A 15341-nucleotide genomic window follows, 5' to 3' on the forward strand; every position below is an offset into this window, starting at 1 on the left:
AGGAAGCCAAACACCAAATAAATTTCCTGGAGCTTCGAGCAATAAGATATGCTCTCAGGGCATTTCAGGATCGCCTCTCAAATCAAGTTATACCGATCCAGACGGACAGCCAGGTGGCCATGTGGTATATCAACAAACAGGGAGGCACGGGCTCCTTCCTTCTGTGTCAGGAAGCTCTCTCCCATTCGATGTACCTCAGGGCCACCTGGTTGCTGTGAGTGGACAATGTATTGGCAGACAAGCTGAGTCTCATCTTTCAACCGCACGAGTGGTCTCTCAACCCCTCAGTAGCGAACTCCATCTTCCAACAATGGGGATATCCTCAGATAGACCTCTTTGTGTCTCCTCAAAACCGCAAAGTAGAGAACTTCTGCTCTCTCATTCACAGCAAACACTCTCAGCCCAGAGACGCATTCTCCCTCTCGTGGACAACCGGTCTGCTCTATGCATTCCCTTCACTTCCTCTTCTCTCGAAGACTCTCGTGAAGTTACATCAGGACAAGGGAACCGTGATCCTCATAGCACCTCACTGGCCACGCCAAGTGTGGTTTCCAATACTGCAGGATCTCTGCATTCGCAGTGCATTCCCTTAGGAAAGGACCCACTTCTTATCACTCAAAACGACGGGTGCCTCCGCCATCCCAATCTTCACGCCTTGTCCCTGACGGCATGGATGTTGAAAGGTTAATCCTTCAGCCTCTTAACCTTTCTGAACCAGTTTCCCGTGTCTTGATTGCTTCATGGAAGCCTTCCACGAGAAAAACTTACTCTTACAAATGGAAAAGGTTCACGTCATGGTGCTCTTCTCAGTCCCTTGACCCCTTTTCCTGTCCAATCATGAAGTATTTGGATGATCTCTGACATTTATCAGAGTCAGATCTAAAGACATCTTCCATTAGAATGCATGTCATTGCGGTAGCCGCCTTCCATAAAGGTATTGGGGATGTTTCTATATCAGTACAACCCCTTGTAACATATTTTTTGAAGGGCTTGCTTCACCTCAAGCCTTCACTGCGTCCTCCGGCCTCTTCTTGGGACCTTAACCTGGTTTTGGGTCGGCTCATGAAACCACCATTCGATCCTCTTTACTCTTGTAAACTTTGATATCTCACATGGAAAGTGATTTTCCTTTTGGCAATCACTTCAGCTTGCAGAGTTAGTGAATTACAGGCTCTAGTTACCTATCCGTCTTACACTAAACTTCTGCAGGACCGGGCAGTACTCCGCACTCACCCTAAATTCTTACCTAAGGTAGTTTCGGAATTTCACCTCAATCAATCCATCATACTACCTACCTTTTTTCCTAGGCCCCATTCCAATCCAGGAGAGCAGGCTCTGCATACCCTTGACATTTAAACGGGCTCTAGCATTTTATCTAGACCGTACAGCTGCCCACAGGAAAAGCACTCAATTATTCGTCTCTTTCCACCCTAACAAATTAGGGCAGCCTGTGGGTAAGCAGACTCTCTCCTCCTGGTTGGCGGACTGCATATCCTTTTGCTATCAGTAAGCGGGCATTCCATTTCAAGATGGTGTTAAAGCACACTCTGTGAGGGCCATGGCGACTTCAGTAGCACACCTGCGATCGGTGCCGCTTCCTGACATTTGCAGGGCTGCCACCTGGAGTTCTCTCCACTCCTTTGCAGCCCATTATTGCTTGGACAAAGCCAGAAGACAAGATCCCATCTTCGGCCAGTCTGTCCTTCGTAACCTGTTTACATCGTGACGTACCAACACTCTTCCACCTGCCTGGTGGGGTTCAGGATGCCCTCTACCAAATTCCACCCCAGTTGTTGTGCCTGTTGCACGCCTTTGGGTACATTTGGTGCATGTTCGGACATCCCCAGCTCGGTACTCACCCATATGTGAAGACTACCATCCTGCTTGTCCTGTGAGAAAGCAAATGTTGCTTACCTGTAACAGGTGTTCTCACAGGACAGCAGGATGTTAGTCCTCACGAAACCCACCCGCTGCCCCGTGGTGTTGGGTTCGTAACGTTTTCTTATTTTATTTTTCGGCACTGTCTGTAGCTTTTAAACAAGACTGAAGGGGGACCCCTGCTGGCTGCAGGTTAGTGCCATGCTGGGCATGCCCAGTAGGGGCCAGTCAAAGTTTTGGGAACTTTGACAAAAGTGTTCCGTGATCGGGCTCCATCCAGTGATGTCACCCATATGTGAGGACGAACATCCTGCTGTCCTGTGAGAACACCTGTTACAGGTAAGCAACATTTGCTTTAATGGAGATGCAATGAGACACTAATGGCGCCTGTAGCTTCTGTGTTTTAAGGCAACTCCTATGTTCATGGATGCGGGTTCGAATCAAGCACTTGGTTCTCACAACATACACCACAGGGCAGGGGCATGTAATAACATAAATCACATTTGTAGATTCGCAAGTACTATGAAATTTCAATTGAACAGTAAATTTATGAAATGGGATATGTCCATGTGTCACCAGAAAAAGATAGTAAGCATAAATCACAGTGACCACAGCTATAATGTCCCAAATTCACACTCATTGATGATACATTCTCAGGAAGAGCAGCGTGAACCACATGGTCTTTAATATTAGCCCCGCAAGTATATAAAATCAAAGGAGGATCAAGAAAAACATGATGCAAGGATAACACATGCCAGTGACGCTTAATACAATCCACAAAAAAGAGATGCTTTGTTGGAAACAGGTACAACACAACAATGCTGTTTCTTTTCTGCTTTTTGTGAATGGAATTGATTCATGACGTGCTTTGATCATGTGAGCCAGATGAATTATTTAAATTTGATGTGTGCGCATTCCCGGTTTAAGAGGAGTGGGATAACACTGTCTCCTGGATAGATGAACAGGCTTTTGAAATGCAAGTATTTTAAAAGAAATTTTCATTTTACTTTTGAGCTAATCTTCATTTTTCTCTCTCTATAGAAACGCTATTAATCTTTAGAACAGGTTTTTATGCTCCTGAAGAAGGCACATGAAATGAGAGTTTCATCATGCTGAACTGTTCGCTTCTGTTTTGGAAGGACAAGCGCTTTTCTAATGAACTCTCTGAAACTAAGCTAAGTGAACTTGAACTAGCACTTTGGATAATCTGTTTACACTTGCACTTAACTATTTTTAGCATGAAAATAATTCTCAAAATATTTGAGTGGTTAAAATGGTAATTTGGAGACCAATGATTATATCTTCATAGCATAAGAGCTCCCATTAGTGACTTTTCTTTCATTAAAAAGCACGATGCCATTCAGGGTGGCCCTGCTATGTTTATGAAGGTCTCTCATATATACTACATGTACTCCCACCTTTGTGGTTGGTGGTGGTCATTTTTTTAAGGTCAGACATTTAACCATTTAACAGCTCAGACATTTAACCATTATAAATGTATGTGGCAGCTTCTGAAACCTGATCATCTCCAGTTAGAAGCAAATCTGTTCAAAAAATCATTTGCACTTAAATTACTGAAAGACATCCAATTAAAGATTTTTCTTGCCAAACAATATAATTTTAATGAACTCTGTACCATTTTGTGTTTTTTTTTTTTTCCAGTGGAATCATAAGCAGAGATAGGTCACTATTCAAGAAGAATTTTTGTCAATATATAGCTGCTATTCCCCTGGTAAAGAATTGTGAACAATGCATAGCATGAATATTCAATAGGATCATTTGCTATTCTGGGCATTGCTAAGGCAGATTGTGTATCTTAAGTGTTCCTTTTGTTTTGTGCCAGGGTAGTCCAAATTTAAGACCTAAATAAAGATGTTATGGAATTTTTCATCATAACCTCTTTGGTCTTTCTATTCTTGAATGCAGAATAATTAACAAAAAATAATAATCATTTAGTGATCGCTATTAAAGACAAAATAAAACTTTTAATGCGGATAGATGTTTTAAAAAAGTTGGAATTTGTAGGTAAAAATTTTATGCTAGGTATGACATTCCAGCTTAATTTTGCTTATGACAACATTATAGGAAACTCATGAGCTGAATCATTAAAATCTGAAAATAATAGTTTATGAATTATAGAACACTTTATGCTGAATACCTTGGTGCATGATATTTTAGTGCCACTCAATAGATTCATTCATAATAAACAGTTTGCTACAGAAGCATTCTTACCACTAACCCTATGTGCATGTGATGGTTTGCAGTGCTATCATTGGTCGCAGCAGAAAAGATTTCAAGAAATATTTATTCAACTTCATCGCAGCCATGCCAGCTGTAAGTGTATTTATCCCTAAAAAAGGTTCTGTATGTAAATGTTAATTTTCTTTTATTACTGACCTCCAAAGGTAAGTTTTCTAAGCTTTCTTAGAAACAGCCTTGGTAGACTGTAGCTTATGATCCTGTCTGGGAGAACAGGTTTACTTCCAAGCTAATACTTATTATTCTGGAAAAATGATAGAACTGGGTCTGGGAGAAAGAGGGTGACTTTTGTATCAGTACTTGATGGGATTAGAAGGAAATGTGTTCACCTGTTTTTTTAGATTCAAGATGGATAATATAGATCATCGTTAAATTATATAATGCCTGAGTTCAGCGGTTCTCAACTGGTGTGTCGTACTCTTCCTGGACTCCTGCTGCTCTTCCCTGCCACTCTTCACCCCAACGAGATGCAAAGAATTCTTCAATGAACACTGCTGCCATGCTGTGATCATCGCGGCGCAGAGCAATCAGCTGAGAATGTGTCCACAGGGATTTCCTGCCACTTGGCTGTTTGGAACCCGGGGCAGTTAATCAACGGATTTCCCAAACAGCCGCATGGCAGGAAATCCCCACAGCCACATTCTCTGCTCTGCGCCGTGATGATTGTAGCACAGGCAAACAGCTGAGTGCCGCCGTCTTATCGCTGCAGGGCCAGAGGAAGTCGCTCCTGCTGCAGTTCCCAGCCTGTCGGGACTCTTCGTTAATAGCAGCGTATTGGCTGCCATGTGTGCAGGGGGTGGGGGTGAGTGAGTGAGACAGCGAGAGTGAACCGGCATGTAGGTAAGTGTGTGAGAGAATGTGTGTGATTGAGACTGTGTGTGTAAGTAAGAGAGAAAGTGTGTGAGAGGTCAGGGAGGTGACTGGTGTATGTGAGAGAGAAAGACAGTGGTCAGGGAGGTGACTGGTGAATGTGTGAGAGACAGTGGTCAGGGAGGTGACTGTGTGTATGAGAGAGTGGTCAGGGAGGTGACTGGTGTGTGTGTGAGAGAGAAAGACTGGTCAGGGAGGTGACTGTTGTGTGTGTGTGAGAGAGAGAAAGACTGGTCACGGAGGTGACTGGTGTGTGTGTGTGAGAGAGAGAAAGACTTGTCGGAGGTGACTGGTGTGTGTGTGTGAGAGAGAGAGAAAGACTGGTCAGGGAGGTGACTGGTGTGTGTGTGTGAGAGAGAGAGAGAAAGACTGGTCAGGGAGGTGACTGGTGTGTGTGTGTGTGTGTGTGAGAGAGAAAGACTGGTCAGGGAGGTGACTGGTGTGTGTGTGTGTGTGTGTGTGTGAGAGAGAGAGACTGGTCAGGGAGGTGACTGGTGTCTGTGTGAGAGAGAGACTGGTCAGGGAGGTGACTGGTGTGTGTGTGTGAGAGAGAGAAAGACTGGGCAGGGAGGTGACTGGTGTGTGTGTGTGAGAGAGAGAGACTGGTCAGGGAGGTGACTGGTGTGTGTGAGAGAGAAAGACTGGTCAGGGAGGTGACTGGTGTGTGTGAGAGAAAGACTGGTCAGGGAGGTGACTGGTGTGTGTGTGTGTGTGAGAGAGAGAAAGACTGGTCAGGGAGGTGACTGGTGTGTGTGTGTGTGTGTGAGAGAGAGAAAGACTGGTCAGGGAGGTGACTGGTGTGTGTGTGAGAGACTGGTCAGGGAGGTGACTGGTGTGTGTGTGAGAGAAAGACTGGTCAGGGAAGTGACTCTTTTGTGTGTGTGTGTGTGTGTGAGAGAGAGAAAGACTGGTCAGGGAGGTGACTGGTGTGTGTGTGAGAGAGAAAGACTGGTGACTGGTGTGTGTGTGAGAGAGAGAGACTGGTCAGGGAGGTGACTGGGGCTGTATATGTGTAAGAGTGATCAGGGAGGTGACTGGCGTGTGTGGGAGAGAGTGGTCAGGGAGGTGACTGGTGTGTGTGTGTGTGTGTGTGAGAGAAAGACTGGTCAGGGAGGTGACTGGGGCTGTATATGTGTAAGAGTGATCAGGGAGGTGACTGGCGTGTGTGGGAGAGAGTGGTCAGGAAGGTGACTGGTGTGTGTGGGACAGAAAGAGATTTGTCAGGGAAGTGACTGGCATGTGTGTGAGAGAGACAGAGTAGTCGTGTGCCCTAAGGAAGAGGATCGTGAGGATAGAGCTTCAGCAGCCATTGCTGCTTCTAGTGTGTGCTATTGGCCTACAAGGGAAAGGAGTAGGAGAGTTGTTGGAGAGGGTAAGTAAAGGTGGCTTTTTAAGTTTATCTTTCTTGATTGACTGCCATTTTAATTATTGGGTACTATGTAATATGTGCTGTTTGATATATTTTATTGGTGTTTAGAGAATTTTTAATAATTTTGTAAATTTTTAATGATTGGATGTTCTGTTTATCTGTTGTTTTGAGACATTTATTATATTTATTCTGGTTTTTGAATTATTATTTTATATTATTTGAGAAATGTATAAATAGAAATGTGGAAACAAAAACTGAACTGGGAACTGCAAGAACCCAGACTGAGTGTATGCAGTGCAGCAATGAAAAAACCAAAAACATTAACCTGATGGTCACTTCTGTATTTGCTAAGGGTCTGTCTTTGAGCTGCATGTGTGACCCAGGTAAGGGTATTCTGCAAGCTTGTAGTTTCTGTGTAGGGATCTATAGCAGCTTAGCTTGATCTGTTTTCCTAGTAGGAGGTGTATTGATGTTTAGGGCCTGGTTAAATATTTGTAGTGTTGTCTTTTCATAGGTAGATTAGTTTGTGTGCATTATTGTAGATCCTGGGAGTCTATTAGGTGCTATATTTCTGTTTCCATTTTTTCAGTTTTGCACTGTATGCAGAGTGGCTTTATTGGGTTTCCATTCCAGTTTCTGTCCATATTTGTAATTTGTGGTCTTTCTGTACTTGGTGAAGGTTGGTTTTGTGTGTGGGACAGAGGTGAAGTAGTTTACTAGCATGTAGGCATTTATGCCAATATTATTTGTTGTGTTTTCTCACTAGGACATGTATTGGTGGTAAATTACTGTTTTTTCATAAGGAGGGCTATTGCGCCTGGTAGGAGAGAGAGTTTATATTGCTATTACTGAGATGACAAATTGAAAGGGGAATATCCTAGTTCTCTTCTGTCAGGGCGGTTCCTGTAGATAGAGTGTATGTTTACATTTAGCCCCGTGACGATCCTGTGTTCAGTGTGTCATGCATGTGAGAACCATCTGTCAGGTGTGTCCCAACTGAAAAAAGGTTGAGAACCACTTGTTTCTATAGATGTATTGGAGGAGGGAAGCATTGGGAAAGAATTGAATCTTGATTAAGGACAATAATGGTAACCGCTGAAGAGTTGGTGGAGGGAGGGTTTCAGTTAAAATAAAGAAAGGTAGAGGTGGGCCTGATGGTTCGCTGGCAGTGCTGCCCACAACAAAGTTGAAGACTCCAATTTGAATCCCAAACTTGGCTTCTGCTGCTGGGGCTGACTGGAGATTTTGCGGAGTGGAGACGGTGGGAGTCCCAGGTATCACATAAGAGTGATGGCTACAGACCAAACTAGGAGTGCACGCATACCAGATCCCAGAGGCAGCTGCAAGTGTGAAGCTTTTGGCTAAGCACCACTACTGCAATGACTTGTCTAGATTGGGAGAAGGGATAAAAATGGAGGAAATTTTCTTCATAGTTGTAAATAATGGCTTATGCTGCCATAACTTCCGCTAGGACTGGTTCTGATTAAACTGGAAGCTTGATGAAGCTTGACTCCCATCCCTCAACTTGCCCCAAAATAAATCTAACAGTCAGGCCTTTGCTATTCATTGCCAGGCATTTAGTATGCATGCATTATCTTAATCTGTAGAGTTTCCTTATCTAAATATAAGTAGGATTGTCTTGGATTAACCAGATCTATTAATCTAATGGCTGACTTTCAGAAACTAGAATTGTTCTCTACATTGTAAATGATGTAAAATTATTTTTTCAGACCTTTTGTGAATGCTTTAATATGGACAGTATGTTTGTTCTCCTAGATTTCTTTAGTGAATAACTTTTTGAAGTTTGGACTGAATGAACTGAAGCTGTGTTTCCGAGAGAGGCTCACAAAGTACCTGTATGAGGAGTATCTACAGTAAGTTGTTTTCCAAAGGTCAGAATTGTCACCTTAGCTTTTAATACTGGGAAGTATAATAAAATGTAACAAGTGGCTCCACCTAATGGAAAGTAATTTAAAGAGCCACCCTCAGGACCGATGCAGTCAAGGTTGAGAAATAGAAAATCTCTAAAAGATATCTCTTGCTAGTCCCAGTTATTTTTGCTGAGTTTCATGTTGACTTTGACCTTTTGTAGGAGCATGTGATTGCGTATTGCCTCAGACCAGTGCTGGTGTGACTTTTTGGACATGCCACCTAGATCAGTCCAAGCCATGTGCTTGCCCCTGCACACAACGCAGAGAGAGAGAACAATTTTTACTCTTTCAACAGAAGCTAATGCGACTCAGGGAGAACAGTAGAAAGAATATTTTATTTTTGAGTTATAAATCTGTGTCCAGCAGTAAGAGGTATAACGTTTGTGGGCTCATGGTTAAGGGAAAAGGTTTTAACAGGTTTGTAAAAATATGTATGGACACATGCAAAGTAGGTGGTATAGCCTAATGGAATATTCAGGCCCAGTAGGTGAGATGCCTTTCATAGTTCTTTAGTGCTCAAGTATGAAAAAGCATGTTATGGGCTCTGATAACAGCACAGCTTTAGTATGCCTTAAAAATTGAAGGGTAAATTTTTAATAAGGAACTTGACTAAAAACTTGGGTTGTAAGTTGGGTTGTAAGTTGTATCAAATAAAGGCATTAGCTATATATATACATATTTTTAAAATGTGTTCCCTGTACGTACCAGGATCAATCCAAACTGCTGGGTTGTGTCTCCCTTCCAGCAGAGGGAGTCGGAGAAAAAAACTGAAAAGGCACCCCTCTTAACTTGGTGTGCCACCTGCGATCCCTCAGTATTTTTGTCTGACTCTCAGCAGAAGGGTTGACAGAACCTGCGGTCCTGATTTTTCAATTTCTTTAAATTTAGTTACATATTTTTTTTTTTTTTTTTCACAGAGTTCTAAGGCTCTGGATGATTTAGCTAACACCTTTGACTACTGCAAGTTGGTTGTATAAAAAAACAAAAAGCTCGGTGCGGTTTTATTTTCCCAGGCTTTTCACTCAGCAGGTAGAGGTAAGGCAGGGGCTGGCAGCTCTAAAAGCCTTGTTCCCGGAGGGCCGTCTGACTCTGGAGGGAGATTAACTGGTGGGCCGGTCCCTCCCATTGGCACTCCGAGACGAGTTTCCTCGGGTGCTGCAGCGTTCTCAGAGCTCCGGAAGGCCACGAGTCGGCAGGGTATTTTAAGTTCTTCTTTTTTCTTTCCTCTTTGGACACCCCCCCCCCACCTTCCCCGGGATGCCACGAGGGTTATTGTGCTCAGCATGTGGGGAGGCAGGGTTGCACCTCTCGCGGGACGGGGTTTGCACCCGCTGCCTCCCGGGGGGGGGGGGGGGGGGAGGGGGGAGGGCTCATTTGGGGGGAAGATTTTGGGCCCATTTTGCCACGAGGTGCGGAACGGCGATCGCGGCCGGGTCCGTCACTGGCGCACGCTGGAATGGCGGCCATTTTGTCGTAGCCCTGCCTGCCGACTGGGGGAGAGGATTCTACGATTTCTCCTCCCAGTTTGAATCTCGTTCAACCGCGCGATCTGGGGCCCGACCCCTCCGGGAGCTCGGTCCTCCCCCTCCTCCACCCCCTCACCTATCGGATCCCTTAAAGGGCCAGTCAGTTTTTTCTTCCAAATTTATTTTGCTTATGCATAGGGCTTTTTTGGAGGCAGAAGCTCATCAGCAGGATGAGCAGCCCCCTCCTGCGAAGATTGCACGGTGGGACACATCTCTGGATGCCCTTTTGGCCCCTGGGGGGGCTCCGGATCCTGCTCCTTTGGGATCTTTTCTGGATCCTCTCCTCCAAAACCTAGATGGGGGTGTTGATGAGTCCGCTCCAGTAGAGGGGGACGACCCCCGGGTTTCTCGGCTGTTTCGCCGGGAGGAGTTGGATCCCTTGATCCCCTATGTCCTGGTGGAACTGGAAGTGGAGGCACCAGTCTCCAGTTCGGAACCAGTTAAGGGGAAACCAGTACTCTCTGGGCTGCGTACCCTGCCTCAAACTTTTCCTTTGCACCCAATGCTTAAGCAGTTGGGCACGCGGGAGTGGGAATCTCCAGACGCGACCCTGCGGGTGGGACGGGTGATGGACAAACTCTACCCTTTACCCGAGGAAGCCTTGGATATCCTCAGGATTTCCAAGGTGGACGCGTCGGTTACTGCAGTCACCAAGCGGACCACCATTCCTGTTACGGGAGCGACAGCTCTTAAGGACTTGCAGGATAGGCAGCTAGAAGTCCTCCTCAAGCGCATTTTTGAGGTGTCAGCACTCTGTGTTAGAGCGGCGGTCTGCAGTAGCCTCATGCAGCGGGTGGGTCCAGCAAATGCTCACATCACAGGTGTTGCCGCCAGAGGAAGCAGATCAGGCGAATAGGATGGAGTCCGCGGTAGCTTACACAGCGGATGCATTATATGATCTGTTGCGGTCATCTTCACGCAACATGGCCACTGCAGTTTCGGCTAGACGGCTTCTCTGGCTCCAGAACTGGTCCGCGGACGTTTTTTCCAAAACTCAGTTGGGCAATCTTCCTTTTAAGGGAAAATTGTTGTTTGGGGAGGAACTTGACGCCCTTAAGTCTCTTGGTGAGAATAAGGTGTATAAATGTATGGATATTCTATTAATCATAACTGGAATACCCAATCCACGATCCATATAGAGTATATTATTTGATCATGTAACCGAAAATTTATTGGCACCTACTAGTTAAGTTATAAACCAAACCAAACTTATTTATGTGCCTTTCTGCAAACCGTTGTGATGGTATACCACTAAATGACGGTATATAAAATTTTTTAAATACATAAATAAATTGCCAGAAGACAAGCCTAAGTCTTCCAGGCCCTTTGGGGCAGCGCGTTACTGTTTCCGAGGACAGCGCAGATTTTGGCAGTCACGGCCGCTGCTTTTCCCGCCCGACAACAGACTCAGAGGGCTCAGTCTTGGCCTATTTCCTTTCGTGGAGGGAGGCTCTCAAGGGGCCACTGGAGGTAAGCAGTCCCAATGAAGGTGTCCCGACCCTCTCCCCGGTTCCAGTGATGGGAGATCGTCTCTCCCTGTTTCTCGAGGAGTGGTTCAGGAGCACGTCGGACCAGTGGGTCCTCAATATCATCGCCCACGGTTACGAGTTGGATTTTGCCTGCTTGTTAAGGGATCTTTTTCTGATTTCTCCCGCCGCCTCTCTGGCCAAGCAAGAGGTAGTCAGGCAAACCCTGAGTCGCTTGAAATCCCTGGAGGCTATTGTTCCGGTTCCTCCAGAGGAGCGCAGGGCCGGCAGGTACTCCATCTATTTCATAGTCCCGAAGAAGGAGGGGTCCTTCCGGCCAATATTGGATCTCAAGGCAGTCAACCAAGCACTTTGGAGTCCCCGATTTCGCATGGAGACTCTACGGTCGGTCATTGTGGCCATCCACTCAGGAGAATATTTGGCCTCTTTGGACCTGACCGAGGCATATCTTTACATTGGGATACGCGAGCGCCATCAGTGGTTTCTCTGGTTCATGGTCCTGGGGGATCATTATCAGTTCCAAGCTCTTCTGTTCGGCTTAGTAACAGCGCCTCGGGTCTTCACCAAGGTAATGGTAGTCGTAGCAGCGGCCCTCCGGCGGGAGGGGATCTTGGTTCACCCATACCTGGATGATTGGCTCATCCGGGCCAAATCGGAGATCCTCTGTCGGGAAGCAGTGAGCAAGGTTCTACTCCAGCTCCAGTCCCTTGGTTGGGTGGTCAACTTTGCCAAGAGCCAGTTGGTACCATCTCAGGTTCTCAACTTCCTGGGAGCACGCTTCGATACCTCAGTAGGCAAGGTCTTCCTCACTTGGGAGAGGAGGCTCAAGTGAGTGGCGCAGATCCATCGGCTCATGTCCTTAGCCCTGCCCATAGTATGGGATTATTTGCAGGTACTTGGTTCCATGGCGCCTACTCTAGCGGTGGTTCCCTGGGTGTGGGCACATATGAGACCATTACAACGTGCATTGCTTTCTTGGTGGGATCCGAAATCGGAGGAGTTTCGCCTGCCTTTGCCACTGATGGAACCAGCCAGGTCCAGCCTCAATTGGTGGTTGATTCCGGCCCACTTGTTGCCGGGGATGGACCTGGAGGAGCCGCAGTGGGTAATAGTCACGACGGATGCCAGCCTCACTGGTTGGGGAGCAGTTTGCCAGTCACAATCCGGTCAGGGTCTTTGGACAAGTTATCAGGCGATGTGGTCAATCAATTGATTGGAAACCAGGGCGGTACACCTGGCGTTACACATTTTTCTCCCTCTGGTAGCTCAGTGTGTGGTGCGAATCTTGTCAGACAACGCAACGACGGTATCCTACATCAACCGCCAAGGGGGAACTAGGAGCCTGTTGGTGGCCTGGGAGGCCGAAAGGCTCATGACGTGGGCAGAGCGACATCTGGTCCGGTTGGCGGCCTCGCACATAGCCGGCGTGGACAATGTGCAGGCAGACTTTCTCAGCCGCCAGTATCTAGATCCCGGCGAGTGGGAATTATCCGCAGCTTTCCGGCTGATCACTCATCATTGGGGGGGTTCCATGCCTCAACCTGATGGCAACTCAGACAAATGCAAAGGCGCCCTGGTTTTTCAGTCGTCTGAGAGACCATGGGTCGGAAGGAGTGGATGCTCTTGTCCTTCCGTGGCCTCGCGGCATACTACTGTATGTGTTTCCGCCTTGGCCACTAATGGGCAAGATCGTGCATCGGATAGAGACCCACATGGGGTCTGTCATTCTGGTAGCCCCGGTTTGGCCCCGAAGCCCATGGTTTGCGGATCTGATCTCGTTGGCGATCGACGGTCCGGTGCATCTCACCCACCTTCCGAATCTTCTTCGACAAGGTCCAGTATTTTTAGATCGAGCGGATCACTTTTGTCTAGCGGCCTGGCTTATGAGAGGAGGCAATTGAGGATGAGGGGATATTCGGTTATTTCTACCCTCTTGCAAGCACAGAAATCGTCCACGTCGTTGGCCTATATTCGTGTTTGGAGAGTTTTTGACTCTTGGTGCCAAGGTTTGAACGTCCCCCCGCGTCTGGCTTCGCTGGCACACATCCTATCCTTCCTGCAGGAGGGACTGAAGAAAGGTCTAGCTTGCAGTTCTCTCCAGGTGCAGGTCGCGGCACTGGGTTGCCTGTGGGGCAAGATTGATGGCTTTTCGCTGGCAGCTCATCCAGATGTGTCCCGTTTTTTGAAGGGGGCCAAGCATTTGCGCCCGCCGGTATGACAAATTTGCCCTGCCTGGAGCTTGAATTTAGTTCTTAAGGGCTTATGTGGTCTTCCTTTTGAGCTCCTCCGGCGGGCTACGTTGAAGGATTTGACACTCAAGACTGTTTTTTTGGTAGCCATTACCTCCGCACGGTGAATTTCAGAGCTTCAAGCTTTGTCGTGTAGGGATCCGTATCTATGTATTTCGGATTCCGGAGTTTCGCTGCAGACAGTTTCCTCCTTCTTGCCCAAGGTGGTATCGGCTTTTCATGTCAGACGGTAGAGTTAACGGCCTTCCTGAATTTGGATCAGACTTCTGCGACGGATAAGGATCTGCATAAGTTGGATGTGCGCCGGGTTCTCCTTCGCTATCTAGAGGTGACCAATGCTTTTCGATTATCGGATCATTTGTTTGTCTTATTGATTGGTCCTAGATGGGGACACAAGGCATCCAAAGCTACGGTTGCTAGGTGGTTGAAGGAGGCCATTTCCTCCACCTATCTTTGCGCTGGGCGTGCCATACCAGAAGGCTTGAAAGCGGCCTCTTGGGCGGAGAGCCAGTCGGTCTCGCCGCAGGAGATTTGTAGAGCAACTACTTGGAAATCCTTGCATACTTTTGCGAAACATTTATCGTGTGGATGTCTGGGATCCAGTGGTCGACTGTTTTGGCAGCAGTGTTCTTCGTGCAGGACTCTCCAGATCCCACCCCAATTAGGGCAGCTCTGGTACATCCCAGCGGTCTGGACTGATCCTGGTACGTACAGGAAAAGAAAAATTGGTTCTTACCTGCTAATTTTCGTTCCTGTAGTACCAAGGATCAGTCCAGACGTCCGCCCTTGGGTTTTTTGGAGAGTCCGTTTTTTCTGTATGTTTTCTTCCTTCTTCTTACCTCGGCAGAGTTCTTTACAGGCATGGGAAGGAATCTTCTTGATTGATATGTTATGCGGCGATATGGTTTGTTTCTTTTACCGCGCGTATTGTTGTAGCCTCTGGTTGTTAGGTTTGGGGATTTGTTCTCCTTTATTGGTTATTCTGCTTTGATATCGTATATACTGAGGGATCGCAGGTGGCACACCAGATTAAGAGGGGTGCCTTTTCAGGTTTTTTCTCTGACTCCCTCTGCTGGAAGGGAGACACAACACAATCAGTCTGGACTGATCCTTGGTACTACAGGAATGAAAATTAGCAGGTAAGAACCAAGTTTCCTTTTTCAACACTCCGAAACCCTCCTGGGAATGCTTTTTTGTAATATGGCTAACAGTACGCACGTTGTGAATATATTCAAATACATTTTGACACTGAAAATCCACTTGTGCAGATTAAGCCATTCCATCAGATTAACTCTTTTTTTTAACCATGTGTATTTTGGTTTAACCTTTGCAAATTTACCCCTTTAAAATATATATCTATTTTTTAAAATCTCATGTTTACTGTAAGATGTGCAGCTAGTGCATGCCTGTGGCTCACACCAAGCAGTAAGCTGCCAATGCTGAATTAAGCTGCAACCCCAAACGAACAAAAATGAGAGGCAACTGATATAGCTTGGATGGGAAGCAAAGTTCTCTTAAAACAAATTGTTTATTTAGAAGCAGCAATTCCCGGCAATTAGCTTTGAACCTTCAGCAATGAATTGGCATTTTAAATGGCGGCCTGGTGTTTCGCTTGGCAGTTTTGGGGTTTCTTCTGGAGTTTTTTTGGACCAAGCAGTTTCTTGCTCCACTGCTGCCTCTTCCTTTTGTGCTTCCAGAGCACCGTGAGCCTTCATTTGCAACTACACTAGGATTTTTCCTTTTTATTATTTTATATTCCATCCTAAATGTAT

The 15341-nt window shown here is 46.3% G+C and overlaps 1 protein-coding gene across 3 annotated transcripts in view; it reads left to right on the forward strand.

The window, feature by feature from the left end:
• Positions 1-15341, forward strand: part of ABCD3 (ATP binding cassette subfamily D member 3) — a 312071-nt gene that overhangs the window by 103675 nt on the left and 193055 nt on the right. For 2 of the 3 annotated variants that reach the window (XM_029618696.1, XM_029618698.1), the window contains 2 exons: positions 4143-4212; positions 8153-8250. In XM_029618696.1, coding sequence (XP_029474556.1) covers positions 4143-4212; positions 8153-8250 — 168 coding nt within the window. Of the gene's footprint in view, positions 1-3540; positions 3611-4142; positions 4213-8152; positions 8251-15341 lie in introns of all 3 variants that reach the window. The other variant, XM_029618697.1, reaches the window with a different exon arrangement.

The sequence above is a fragment of the Rhinatrema bivittatum genome, chromosome 10, assembly GCF_901001135.1.
Source record: "Rhinatrema bivittatum chromosome 10, aRhiBiv1.1, whole genome shotgun sequence".
In the NCBI taxonomy this organism is placed as follows: Eukaryota; Metazoa; Chordata; class Amphibia; order Gymnophiona; family Rhinatrematidae; genus Rhinatrema; species Rhinatrema bivittatum.